The following is a 13999-nucleotide window of genomic DNA, read 5'->3' on the forward strand; positions in this document are numbered from 1 at the left end:
GATGACCTTCCCTGAACACTCCTGGCCTGTACAGCAGCCAGAAGCATCTCCCTCCAGCATCCTATACTGAGAAAGCCTAAGAGAAGAGATAATTAGAGGACGTCTGTCCACAAGAGCAGGGCATACATGAAAAGTGGATTTGGAGGTGAAAGGAAGTCAAGTGATACTTTTGTCACGCAGGAGAAATTCTGATGCTCTAGGCACTCATATTTTTCAGAATTGGAAAACCACACTGCCTGTGTGCTTGTCCATCCCTTCCATGCTTTAGCCAAAGATCCTTATTTTCTTCCTGTTCAGATGGCTGCAGAACAGGCTGCCGGCCTCATGCAGAGTCAGGCCTTAATGCATGCCTAGTAGTTCTTGCATTACCTACAGGGGAGTTCGTACTTTTCTTCTCAGATAAACAAAAGATCCGCTTTAGGCAAAAAATAATTTAAAAAAATAGATACCCTTAAACTTTTTCTCTTTGTAAGATTAATGCTAGAATTTTTAATTCAGAAACATAAAAAGGAGATTTAAATTACTTGCTAAAATGTAAAGATACCTTCTGTTAACACTCTAGTACTTCATTCTAACCGTGTGTGTATGTTTGTGTGTGTGCTTATACACACATTTTCTTTCCCCACAGATTTGGAGTAAAACAGTTTCCTTCCAACTTTCCCCCCTGATTCAATATTATATGGGCATTTCCTCATGCCACTGAATTTTCGTAACTGCTTTAAATGGCTGCATGGTTTTTCATTGAATGGATGAACCATAGTTTATTTAACTATTTCTCAGTTCTCAGACATTCAGATTCACATTTTTCCTGTTAAAAAGAGCACTGCAGTGAACATGTGTAAATATTGTGTGTATCTCTTATTAGTTACTAAGAAGGAAATATCAAAATGTGGTAATGTCACTCATAATGTAGAGCTGCTTCTAGAACAGAAATGGCTTTTCTAGTTGAGATATTTTACATAATTACTTCTTTACATTTGTCTGTCAAGCAGGCTTCAGTCTCCATTTGACAGTGAGAGGCTTTATGTAACCTGTTCTAAAACTTATTTCTCCCAGCATTCGTGTGTCCACCTGGAACAGACTGAACTCCTTGAAGAATGGTGTGCTGAAGTCTGCCTTAAAGTCCGCCATGGCCCACGACCCCATCTCCCCAGTGCTCTCTGACCCACACCTGGACGCTGTGGAGCAGCGGCTCCTGAGCGTCCTGGCCACCGTCAAGCAGTGCACTGACCAGTTTGGGATGGACACTGTGTTGGTGGAAGACAGGATGCCTCTCTCGCACTTGTAGTTCTCCACAAAATAAGTGAAACTGCTTTTTACAAAGATAGAGAAACAGCACAATCAATTCCAGATGGTATGAGATGGATTGGAAATGGACAGCAGCGTGTTCTGGTAATAGGGGATAGGGTGGCCTTGGATTTCTTTGGTGTTTGCTGTGGTAGAAGCTAAAGCAAAGACTTACAAGCTTCAGACCATGGAACCGTACCTGCTGAACCACCTTCAGACTTCCTCGGCGTTTGCCCATCCTAGCAGTGGGCAGCACAGTTGGTCAGTCTTAATTTCTCATGCCAAAGGATGGAAGAGAGGTGTGACATTCAACTAGGTTAATGCTGGGGTTGGTTCTGGAGTGTGTATTTGGAGTTCATCCTTATAGTCCTTTCTCCACACTTGTGGATCTTCCAAAAACACTTTGCAGTCTCTTGAGTCCTTTTTTCCAGGATTAGTCAAATTGGGGATTTTACTGCTTCCTGGGGAGTGGCAGCAAGGAACCTGGCATTCTGTTGAGCCAAAGTAGTAGGGACTATGCTGTTAAGGTAGAATTAGAAGGAAGGACAAAAGCAGGAAGGATGTTTGGGCTTTTAAGTAAGAAGGTGGTAGTGCTTTTGATGATTCTTAAAGGAGGGAAGGAGAGAGAGAGAGACCTGCTTGGTAGAACCAGAATCAAGGAAGTGATTGAATTAGTGAAAAACAGGTTCCCCTGTATTTAAGTTCTTAACATATATAAAAGCAAGCATGACTTGTACCTAAGTAAGATTTGCATTCTCATGGTTATGTCCAAATTAACCCAAAAAAATTGTCTGTAGAGAACCTGCTGTTACAACCCAAGCACAATTCTGTTATGGAGGTTTACTTTCTTTTTTGCCCCAAACAGGCAAATCCTTTGCAGATTAACAAAGCAAACTGAAGATAACATCTTGGGTAAGAGTCCGGTTGCCTGCGATCTCTGCCATCCTGATTTCCAAAATGAATTTTCACTTTTGTCTTCAAGGTATTTAGTTGTTAAAGCTGTTGTTCCCGAGAGACTGGCAATCCTATTTGTGCCTTTCTTGGAGAAAAGCCAGCTTACTCCTGTAGCTAATAGTTCACATCCTGCTGGTGGCTGGACCTGTCTAGTGATTTGGGCCACGCAGAAGGCTAAAAACAAAGATTTTAAGCCTTCTGAGCCTTAAAATTAAGGTGGTTCCAGGAAGAGCCTTAAGATTTTGATTTATGTCATACCCTGTTTTCATCATTTAATCTGGTTCTGAACCCATGAGGTAGTATTGTTCTTCTGTCTTCTATTAGCACTTTGAAATATCAGTTTGCTAAAACAGGCTAAGTTGTGTGTTCTGGCAAAGTGATTTTGACATGTAACCAGTGGCATTAAAATATAGGGCGAGGAGAGCTGGCCTGGTGAGTCCACTTGTGCGTCCTCAGAGCTGGAAGCTTCTCTCCTGCATTTTGTCTGGGGACTCTTTGGGTTTTGACTTCTGTGAAGCAAAGACTAATATTTAAACAGTGTGGTTGAACAAATCTACTGCCAGCCACTGGAGACCAATTTTAGGTAACCGCCCTTTCAAAAGTGGTTTAGAATTTATGCTCTAATTTTCTCAAATTGAAAGTCAACTGAGTACCCAGTAACTACTTTAACATGAAATTAGGATGCTTTTGTACTTAGTTTGTACATTTGGAGATGTACACAGAATGGGCTTAGTTATTATTTAAAATGGATTTAAGAAGACGTGTCAGCACAAAACACTGAGCTAGTGTTAACAGGAAGAGGCGCTGATTTCAGTTTTAAAGTCGTGTACTGTGTGCGTCCAGGGAGTACACATTTGAGCTTGAGAAGGGCTTGGATGGTGCTCACCTCAAAGCATCAGGGAGCCAGTAAGAAGGTAGTCAGCTGCTGTGCTTGGTAAATGTTAGTTGAACTAATTCTTTCAAACACGTGATATTGTTCTTTGGTATGCCCCAGTGGAATGAGTAAGAACTGTTCTCAAACTTGGGAACTTTATTCATAATGCTGAAGGCAGAAGATCTGTTGAGGAAAAATGCAGGAGGGAAGGCTGCTTTGAAAGCGTCTCATTCTTTTTTCCAAACACTGCTTCATTCTCCTATATTAATATGATCTTAAAAAGTGTTCAGATGTATAGTGGTTAAAGTTAGAATTGTGCTAAGAGAGTGGTGTGAACTGATGCTTAGAATATAAATTTATGTTCTAAGTCAATATTGGATTAAGCTGGGAAAAGTGTGTTTAGGTAAATCTCGGAGAAAACCAACCATAAGCTCTTAGTCCTAAAATTCATAAACATTATATTCTGATTCAAAAAAGAGGTACATATTGTTTTTTAAAGTTTTCTAACACTGTCCTTTTTATGGTTTATCTTTTAGAATTGAGGGTTGTTACAATCAGACAGGTCATTGGAAGGGTTTTTGGTTAGTCTTAAGTTGGGTATGCCTAGCTAACATCTAAAGATAAACATGGATACATTTCAATATTATAAAACTAAGAAAATCAGAACTGAGTAGCATTTCTGCACTCCTCCTCCTACTTTTTAAATATATTTATTCCAGAGTTTGAGGGAATATGGGTATAGAGGTTTCATCCTAAAATTTTTCTTTAATATGAAGGTATATTATTAGTTTGGGGTAAATAATTTTCTGTGCAAAACAAATTAATAGACAGGATCTGACTTGCTCAGAGTATTGCTTAATAATATATTAATAAGGCATTTCTCTGTATTTGCTCTCAGGATTAATATGTGAAATGAAATGTAATAAGGAAATGGGAGAATTCAGGTACATCCATTGTATACTGTTTTGGGCAAGATGAATCCTCTACATGGCAAAATTTCAGTGTCACCTGAAAGCCACATGTTCTTCCAAAGAAATCCATCTTTTCTTTTAAAAAAAAAAAAAAAGAGGCTTTTGGCCTTCCCCTCGTATCCACCGTGTTCCTTCACCCTCTCTTCTCCACAGCTTCCATATTCTCATTTGACCAGTCCATGACCACACCTCAAATGGTGGTAAACAGCATCTGTCGTTTTGTGAGCTTGGGCTTCAGGAAACATGAGTCAAGGTATATGTATGTATATAGTCATATATGTATTCTAACAAGAAAATATTTATTTTCACACAGGGAAACACTGACTTATGTTGCTGAAGAACCTGAAGCTAGTAAAAGGTTCTCAGTCTCTGAGCGTGAACCTAAGTGACATAAAGACCAACCATTCAGGAAACACCTACTGTGCTAGCCAGGGCCGGTGCCCGAGGCAGATAGACCCGCCTCGTAAGACTGCTATACAGCAGGGGAGGGCCAGTTTTCCTCCCTTCCACTCCTCAAGTCTGGGTTGAAAAGGTGGGGGCTGGATACTATACTGCCACAGGTTTTTAAGGAACTAAGGTGTTACTCAAAAATACAAAATGTTTAGGGGGGGAATCTGGGAATAATTTACCAGGAAGTAATTTATTTGCTTAAGAGAGAGGTGTTAAGAACCACGACCCTCGGTTCTAATCTGCCAAGGATTTCCTCTCAGAGCTCTTGCACAAATAGAGGTTGTGCTTGGTAAGACATCAAACAAGACAGATATGCACCTAAATTTCTAATGTGTTCTATGGGTTTCAATTCTGAAAAAAAAAGACAATGAATAAAGATTTTAATAAGTACCAGCGTATCATGTTTTCCTCTTATTATCCCCCCACCCCACTTGCTGGTTCAGGGTATATCGTTTTCAATTCAGATTTCCATTTTTGTTAGGGGACAGAAGATTACATCTTCTGCATCTGCATAAACTTCCACAGGGGTTGTTTCACAGAATCAATGACAGATAAGACCTTTACACTTCTTATTACACTTTACTTCTTCTCTTTACACTTCTCAGCCTTCAGAAGTTGCCTATTAGGTTGTGACAGAACCAAGATTTTCAGTAGGATAACTCTTAGGTGCTTTTTATTTAATACTTAACTCCATTCTTGCAGCTTCTTTAAAGAATTATTAATCCCGAAGAACTTGTCAGCACATTACCATAGAGGCCTGGAAGACAAGACCAGGTCCTGATAGTGATTCTTGGGACACCAGACTTCTAAATTTTGCAATGGAAATGCAACATCATAAACCTCAACCAGACAACTGAGTAGAGTTCTCAAGATTTTGACTTGATTTGTAGCATTTTTGTTTGTGCCAGTTTTAGTCACTTGTGCTTGAATACAAAAGGGAGGCTGAAGCCTAGAACATGCTCCTTACTGACTCACCTTATACGATCCTTTTCTAGGTGAGATTTCAGGCTTAGTTTTCTTCCCAAGCATTCCAGAAAGACCAGTATGGAAGCCTAAAAAGGCAGCTGGGAGTAGCGAAGGAGTGGTTCTATTAATATTATGGGCTTATTTTTACCCAGTGTATTTCTTATAAAAATGATTTTTAGCAGCTCTCATTTTATAAAATAGAGACAAGTATGGTCATAACCACTGATTTAGCATGGGTGAGTTTTGTAAGATAAGCTGCTTTATAAGTCCCAGGAAATAAGAGAATGAAGTTAACAGTTGTAAAGATTGTTTTCAAGGCAGGTATTGCTCTTGATGGCCTGCAGCAGGTGGAGAGGTTGTCTATTGCAAAGCTAGGTTCCATCCAGATGACCTCAGTAAAGGTGTTATGTGCCCATTTGCTCTTTGAAAGTGTTTGCTAAAATGCATATTCTGATTGAGTAGGTTTGGGGCCTGAGTTTGCATTTCTAACAAGCTTCAGGGCAGTGCCAAAGCCAATGGTTCTTGGACTATTCTAGAGTAGGATTGTTTACTTGCTAAGGAAACACAGATGCCTGTAGTTTTCACAAGAGCCACTAGATGTCTCCATCATCCATGAGATATTGCTCCTAGCTTTACAATCAGGGGTCTCCAAGCACTGAGAATGAAATAGCAAATTTACTGAAAATAGAGGCTTACCTACAACTGGTGTTTGGATTCATTGTTTCTACCTGAGACTGACTTTGGTTGAAAAAAAACGTTGAGTCTTTTAGGAAAAAGATGTCTTGAAATCAAATTGTCCAAGAACTTCCAAGAGACCTGCTTTATTTATACTGTGAAATGCAAACTCAAAATCGAATCTCAAATATTATCAATTAACCCTCCATGAAAGTTACCAGTAGAGAATTATTTCCACAGTCTTAAAATTTGAATTATTATTATTTTTTAAGAAATCAGGGTAAATACTAGTCATTTTATCAGCATGAATTCACCAGTTTTTTCCTAGGACAAGATGGCTCTTAGGTCAGTGGCTTCAATAACTCAGGTGATCTTTGAAAAAAATGCAGTAAGTACTTGGGAAATCTAGCAAGCTTGTTACATGCTCATGTTACGGAGAAGAGAGGCCCAGGAAACAGGCCCAGAGGTCTAATGCCAGCGGTGTCTTGAGAAGCTGTTCAGTCACAGCATTTCAAAGTTGCAAATTTAGGCCCAGAAAGTGCATTCAGTACTCAGTCTAGCTTGTTTTCAACAGGCTGTGATTACATTGACATGAGACCTCGTGGTTTTTCCATGACTCTCGGGGAGTTTCCAAAATGGAAGTATCTCCAGTTTGGAGCCCATTACCTTCTCCAGCTGTGGAAACCTGCTGATTGCTTGCTGCTCTGTTTCATTTCCCTTTGTAGCGAAGCCAGGCCCAGGGCTGACTTCCCCTGGCTAACTCAAGCTCTCGGTGAGACGGTTGCCCGGTTTCATTTAACAGGTTGGCAGGAAGTTGATCTGCAGACACGGGACAGGGCACCAGTGGGAGCCCGTACTTCGTAGCCCTCAGGTGGGCCACCGGAGCCGAACGAAAGTAACTAGGTGATTGACAGTGGCCATTTCAAGGCCTGGCTTCAACTTCTTTGCAACCACGATCACCCAGAATAGACTGCTGCCTGGCAGCGAGGCCCCAGTCGGCTAGGCGGCGCCTGCAAGTGGCCTCGGGTTGCAGTCTCAAGAACCACTTGGTTTCTGTTCCTGCCGCAACCGGTCTCGCCCTGGGTCACCTGGGAGACAAGCTCGGCCCGCCTGCAGTTCCCATGGCAACACCAATCCCCGGCCAATCCGGGCCTCGGAAGTACGGGCGCCCGCCTTCAGGCCCGGACCCTGAAAAGGGCCGGGAAGGCCCAGCGGTGGAGGGCCTGCTGCCGGCCTGGCCATGCTTGGGGGCACAGAGCGTCTGCTCTGGCTCCTGCTTCTGTCGCTGCTGCTGCCGCCCCCGAGTGCATGGGGACACGGCGGCCAGGCGAGGCCGAGGGAGGGGACCGAGGAGGCGGGCTCGGCCAGGGCTTGGCTGGCCTTCCAGGGCCTGCGGGAGCGACTGAGGGCGGCCGGCGCGCTCTCCAGACGCTACTGGGCTCTCTTCAGCTGCCGCGTGTGGCCTGAGGGCTGTGGGGAGGATGAGGAGGCGTCGGCGCGGCCCCCAGGTAAGACCCTCAGGCTCAGGAGGGCGGGAGCGGGAGGGAGGGATGCGCGAGGCCCGCTGGGATCCGGCCGCGGCGTTCAGAGCCTCGCGCCTGTCCTGGGCCGTCGCGATCACCAGACGAGAGCCTTAGCCGCCGGCTCTGCTGTTCCGCCCAGCCTTTAGGCCGAGCTAAGAGCAGGGCAGCCTCTTCGGAACCAGGAACCCTCATCACAGCAGCTGGCGCTGCGTCCTTACGCAGACGAGCGGTCCTGGCTGCACTCCTCGCCCGTTCCTGGCTCCTCCAGACACGGCTTACACTTCCCTCCTGTCTCCGAAACTGCCCTGCCATTATTCCAAGGAGCTGCTCTTGCCCACATTCTTGATGACTTTAAGGAAAATCCCCAGTTGGGCACTCCCCCCAAGTACCTTGTCCTCCTCCTCTGCTGCTTACAGAAGCCGAAGCTGGGCTACGAGTCCCCCAGACCTGAGTTCTGATTTATTCTCTGTCACTGATAAATTGAGGCAGGGTTGTCACATCAATGTTCTGGCCCTGGTGGTCTCTGAGACTCCTTGCAGTGGACGTCGTTAACTCTAGGTTCTGTAGTGATAATCCTGCAGTAGTGCTAGAAACATCTTTCATTTAAATTAAAAGTTCTTTTTTTGGGGGGTGGAGAGGAGAGCAGGGCCTCCAGACGTGAGGGATCTTAGTTCCCCAACCAGGGATCCAACCTATGCTCCCTGCATTGAAAGTACAGAGTCTTAACCACTGGACTACCAGGGAAGTCCCTAAAAGTTCTACATTTCCAGTGAATGGTTTTTGTTTCGTTTTTGCCAATGTTCAGTATATTCAAATTGACATCTGACAGAAGAATGGAGTCTGCCTGGCTACTGTCCATGGGGTCACAACTTAGGGACTGAACCGCAGCAAAAGAATCGAGACACTTGGGGTTGGCCGTGATCAGATGATTCTGCAATCCAGAGCAAGTGGGAAGCATGGCAATCACCAGTTACTGTTTGTCTCCTCGGAGACCGCAAACTCCTTGCAGGCAGGGCCTGGGTAACTAACCCTTTGGCACAAAACAAGATTTATTGTTGAGTAAACTGAGCTTTTGCTGCAACGAGAGCTGCATCTATAGCAAGGCCATCTGCTTCCTCATCCTGGAGAGGCCACCTGAGCCCACTCCCAGGGGCAGTGAGAGGAAGGCCCAGGGCAGAGCCAGGGGGTGGGGCGGGGGGGAGCGGTTCTGGAGAGAGGACGGAAGAACCGCTCTGGTGGCTTGAAGGGAGGCAGTGTTCAGCCCGCCCTGGGCCCTGGGCTCCATTCCTGTCTCACAGCTCCTCCTCTTCCAGGCTGGAGCCTTGCCCTGCTGGGCCAGCAGTACCTGGATATCTTGAGCACGTGGTCCTGCAGCTTCTGGGACTGCTGCGACAGAGGGGACTGCAAGATCATCAACAACTTCACAGGTTAGACCTCACGTGGCCCTCAGGGCCAGGAATCGGGGGGGAGGAGGCAATTCAGGGGAATGCCAAGGCATAGGGCCCCAGCCTCAGCCTGCCCATAGCCGGCAGCGTGGTAGAGACCCTCCCTGTCTCCACCATACCTCCCATACCCTGCACCCTCATGGCTGAAAGGAAGGCCTTGGCAGAGGGCTTTGCCCACAGTAGCTGCTTCAGTAGGTGTTGGCTGAATTAAATTGAAATGAATAAAATAAGGGGGTCTCCATAAAATATTTAGGGGGTCCTGAAACTTCCAGGCAGGAGCAACTTCATGGTATTCGGGGGCTGGGTTCCTCCTCCAGACAGGACTCTGCAACCCTGCTAGGGGGGTGTCTTCAGAACCTTCAGAAAGGGTGAAATCAATGTGGATTTCTCAAACTCTTCAGAAAATAGCACTGAATCTCTTCTACTGCAAGGTCTGCCCAGTGGCTTCTTATTGTGGAGTCCCCAGACAGGATGGCTCCCACCTCAGAGATGGTCAGCGGTGCTCAGTCTCTCAGCCATCACCAAGCCTGGGGGGGGATGCATCTGTGTGTCCCTGCTCAGCGTGGCCTCTTCCCCACCCCTAGGCCTCGAGGCGGACCTGCGCGTGCGCCTGCACGGCCAGCACCTAGCCCGGGAGCTGGTCCTGACGGCGGTGAGGGGCTACTTAGAGAAGCCCCGGCCGGACAAGGCCCTGGCTCTGTCGTTCCACGGCTGGTCTGGCACAGGCAAGAACTTCGTGGCGCGGATGCTGGCGGAAAACCTGTACCAGGACGGGCTGAGGAGCGACTGTGTCAAGGTGTTCATCTCTACGTTGCACTTCCCTCACCCCAAGAATGTGGACCTGTACGAGGTGAGGCCGGCTGTGCTGAGGAGCTAGGGTGAGGGCTTGGGCCGGCGGAGCAGCCGAGACACAGGCCTGTGTGCTGGGAGGGAGGCTGAAGCAAGCCCTCGGTGTGGAGGTCGGAGGACAGCAGGGTGGGGGCGGACAATGCAGTGAAACCTGTTACCCTCAGAGACAGCTACTCAGCAGGTGAGGCCCAAGAGGGCCTGAGCTTAACCAGAGAATCCATGTGTTTAATTTGTCAACAGAAGTAGTGGAAATGCCTCAGGAAGTGTGAAACAGAGCATGCAAAAACTTGATCGTAATCTCCCCACACGGACACAACCAGTTAGCATTTTGGTGTACTTCCTTCAAGCTGTTCCCCTGCGCTCTTTAATGTCTTTATAATTTATACTGGACAGAAAGTTGCATTCCACAATTTTTTTTAAAGAGGCTTCTCATAAGTGGTTTTTCCATGGCTTCCCAAAAGTACTCATTTCGTGCCAACAGGTGGACTCATCACATACAAAAAGTTTCTGCTGCTCTGCTATTTTGGGTTTTGTTCATTCAGACATGTTAGCCATGCAATGACCAAACCCCTCTGCAGCCTGACAGAGGTGACTGTGTGTATCTTTGGCTTTTAGTTTCTGTATTTGGAGTGTGTTAACCTGGGAAGATTATGTAACTTTGAGGACAGATTGCCATGGCAGTTTCAGTGTGGCCTGGCAGGGCAGGCTGCTGGTCAGGCCTCCCAAGAAAGAGCTAGCTGGCTTTTCAGTAGAACACCTGTGACTCTCAGCTTCCCCACTGTGGAAATCGACACATTCACACTCTCATACCCACACACTGGGGAGATGGGGCTGAAGTAAAAAACCAGGAAGGCTAGAGGTAGATGGAGACTGTGGGCTCTGCTCAAACACCTCTCCCTTGGGGAGGGAGGTGGGAGGGATGTTCAAGTGGGCAGGGACGTGGGTAAACCTATGGCTAATTCATGTTTGGTAGAAACCAACACAATACTGTAAATCAATTATCCTTCAATTAAAGATTAATTAATTAAAAAAAAAACACCTCTCCCTGGGGCAGGAGCCGGCCCTCTTCTCCTGGGGAACCCTGCAGAGCAGCATCTTTTCGTCCAGGGCTTACTATCCTGCCGGGGTGCGGAATCCCAGTTTTGAGTTGGGTCCCTCGGGCACCAGGCTGGGCTGAGATCTCAGGGAAGAAGGTGGTGGGTGCTCTGCTCCTGGGAGTTCAAGACAGGGCTGCCTCTGGGCACCTGAGCCTATTTCTACCTGTTATCCCTGTGTGAGCCTGACTGCTACCCCTGGGGAGGGTGAGTTAGCAGTTAGTTCTGGGATGGAACCTCATCCTGGAGGGGAGGAAGTAGGGCTGGGGCCATTTCCCAAGGCCCTTTCCCCAGGCTGGCTCCACTAGTTGGCTTTTAAATCTCAGGGTGCAGGAGAATCACCTGGGAGGCTTGTTAAAGAGGATGTCCTAGCTCCATCCCCAGAGGTTTAGATTGGTGGTTCTGTGGTGGAAACCAGCTCCAGGTGATCCATTGTAGACACCCTGGGAAAACCAGTGCCTCACTAGGGCCCTCAGGGCCGGGAGGTGCCTCCCACTGCTCCCCAGCAGCTCCCCGTATTCTGTGCAGGAGGAGCTGATGGACAAGATCAGGAAGACGCAGGAGCACTGTCGCCAGACCCTGTTCATTTTAGACGAGGCTGAGAAGCTGCACCCAGGACTGCTGGAGGCCCTCAGGCCACACCTGGAACGCCAGGCCCCCAACAACCACAGAGCCGAGTCCAAGAGAACCATCTTTCTTTTTCTCAGGTGAGGCCTGAGAAACAAAAGTCAGAAGGACTGGGTGAGGGGAGGAAGAACCCTGTCCAGGCAGTGCGTGTGCCAAGCTTGGGAGCTGGCGGGGAGGGGAGGGGTTCATGCTCTCCTAGGCTGCCTGTCCTTTTCCGCAAAGGAAACCAACACAAACTCCAGGAGAGAAAACAGAAGCCCAGCTGCTTGGGTGGCAGCAAGGGTGGGGAGCCTTAGGTCTCCAGCCTTGATTCTACTAAACACTTCTGCGGGACTCTGACCCCACCCCCACCACCTGCACAGGCCAACTCCCCGGACCAGCCTGGGGAAGACCCAGCCGTCCCTTATCTGGCCTCCTCCGTGGTTCTCAGGATGGGGAGGCTCCCTCAGACTCCCCAGTTAGTACATGGCCTCCTGAAGGAGGGCTACTGGGAGTCCCCTCTTAGATGGACATTAAGTGGTTTTTTTAAATTGAGGTATAATGGACATATTAGTTTCAGGTGTATAATTGATTTGCTATTTGTTTATATTGTGAGCTGATCACAATAAGTTTAGTTAACATCTGTCACCATTCATAGTTATAAAACCTTTCTGTTCCTGTGATGAGAACTTTCAAGGTGTACTCTTCTCAGCAACTTCCAAATATGCAGTGCAGTATTATTTACTAAAGCCACCATGCTGTACATTACATCCCCAGGAGTTACTAGTTGAAGTTTGTACAGTATTCACCTTATTTTTTCTCTCTTTCTGACCTATTTCACTCAGCATACCTTCAGGGCCCACCCATGTTGTTGCAAATAGCAAGATTTTCTTCTTTTTAATGGCTGAATAATATTCCATTATATATGCATTTTTGCCCCTTTATCCATTCATCTATTGATGGACACACATCATTTCTTATCTTGGCCATTGTAAATAATGCTACAGTGAACATGGGGGTGCAAATATCTCCTTGAGTATTTTCATTCTCTTCAGATAAATATCTAGAAGTAGAATTGCTGGATCATGTGGTAGTCCTATTTTTAGTTTCTTGAGGAACTTCGATACTGTTTTCCATAGTGGTCGCACCAGTTTACATTCCCACCAGTGATGCACAGGGGTTCCCTTTTCTCCACAGCCTTACCAACACTGGTTATTTCTGATCTCTTTGATGACAGGCATTCTCACAGGTGTGAGGTGGTATCTCATTGTAGTTTTTGATTTGCATTTCCCTCGTGATCACTGACATTGAGTACCTTTTCATGTCTCTGTTGACCACTTGTATGTCTTCTTTGGGAAGGTGTCTATTCAGAGCTTTGTTCATTTTTTCATTAGATTATTTTTTGCTGCTGAGTTGTATGAGGTCTTTATAGATTTTGAATACTAACCCCTTATCAGGTATATGATTTGCAAGTATCTTCTCCCATTTGGTAGGTTTCCTTTTTGTTTTATTGATGGTTTCCTTTGCTATGCAGAAGCTTTTGGTTTGATGTAGTCCACTTGTTTATTTTTGCTTTTGTTGCCTTTGCTTTCAGTGTGAAATCCAAAAAAATAATTGCCAAGACCACTGTCAAGGAAATTACCACTTATGCTTTCTTCTAGGAGTTTTATGGTTTCAGGTCTTAAGTTCAAGTCTTTAATCCATTTTTTTCTTCATTTTATTTTATATTGGAGTATAATTGATTAACAATGTGTTAGTTTCAGGTGTTCAGCAAAGTAATTCAGTTATACATGTATCCTTTTTCAAATTCTTTTCCCATTGAGGCTACTACAGAGTATTGAGCATAGTACCCTGTGTTATACAATAAGTCCTTGTTGGTTATCTATTTTAAATATAGTAGTGTGTACATGTAAATCTCAAACTTCTAATTTATTCTGCCCCTCCCCCACCTTTCCCCTTTAGTAACCTTAAGTTTGTTCTCTCAGTCTGTGAGTCTGTTTCTGTTTCGTAATAAGTTCATTTGTATCATTTTTTAATTCCACATATAAGCAACGTCATATGATATTTGTCTTCATCTGACTAATCTCCAGAGCCATCCAAGTTGCTGCAAATGGTATTATTTCATTATGTAACGGATGAGTAATATTCCATTGTATATATGTATCAGTGTTCTTTATCCATTCTTCTGCCAATGGACATTTAGGTGCATGGATTAATTTCTGGGGTTTCTATCCTCTTTCATTGATCTATATTTCTGTTTTTGTGCCAGTACCATACTGTCTTGATTACTGTAGCTTTGTAGTAT

At 45.6% G+C, this 13999-nt stretch overlaps 2 protein-coding genes across 4 annotated transcripts in view; both read left to right on the top strand.

Moving 5' to 3' along the window:
* FAM20B (FAM20B glycosaminoglycan xylosylkinase) overlaps window positions 1–4926 on the top strand; it is a 45083-nt gene extending 40157 nt beyond the window's left edge. For both annotated transcript variants that reach the window (XM_019976398.2, XM_019976399.2), the window contains one exon: window positions 1057–4926. In XM_019976398.2, the coding sequence (XP_019831957.2) occupies window positions 1057–1288 (232 nt within the window). In that variant the 3' untranslated portion in view covers window positions 1289–4926. The remainder of the gene's footprint in view (window positions 1–1056) is intronic.
* A 2401-nt stretch (window positions 4927–7327) lies between these two features.
* TOR3A (torsin family 3 member A) overlaps window positions 7328–13999 on the top strand; it is a 28003-nt gene continuing 21331 nt past the window's right edge. The window contains exons 1-4 of one of the 2 annotated variants that reach the window (XM_070768516.1): window positions 7328–7685; window positions 9014–9127; window positions 9730–9995; window positions 11617–11795. In XM_070768516.1, the coding sequence (XP_070624617.1) occupies window positions 7418–7685; window positions 9014–9127; window positions 9730–9995; window positions 11617–11795 (827 nt within the window). In that variant the 5' untranslated portion in view covers window positions 7328–7417. The remainder of the gene's footprint in view (window positions 7686–9013; window positions 9128–9729; window positions 9996–11616; window positions 11796–13999) is intronic. The other variant, XM_019976400.2, reaches the window with a different exon arrangement.

The sequence above is a fragment of the Bos indicus genome, chromosome 16 (assembly GCF_029378745.1).
Source record: "Bos indicus isolate NIAB-ARS_2022 breed Sahiwal x Tharparkar chromosome 16, NIAB-ARS_B.indTharparkar_mat_pri_1.0, whole genome shotgun sequence".
NCBI classification, from domain to species: Eukaryota; Metazoa; Chordata; class Mammalia; order Artiodactyla; family Bovidae; genus Bos; species Bos indicus.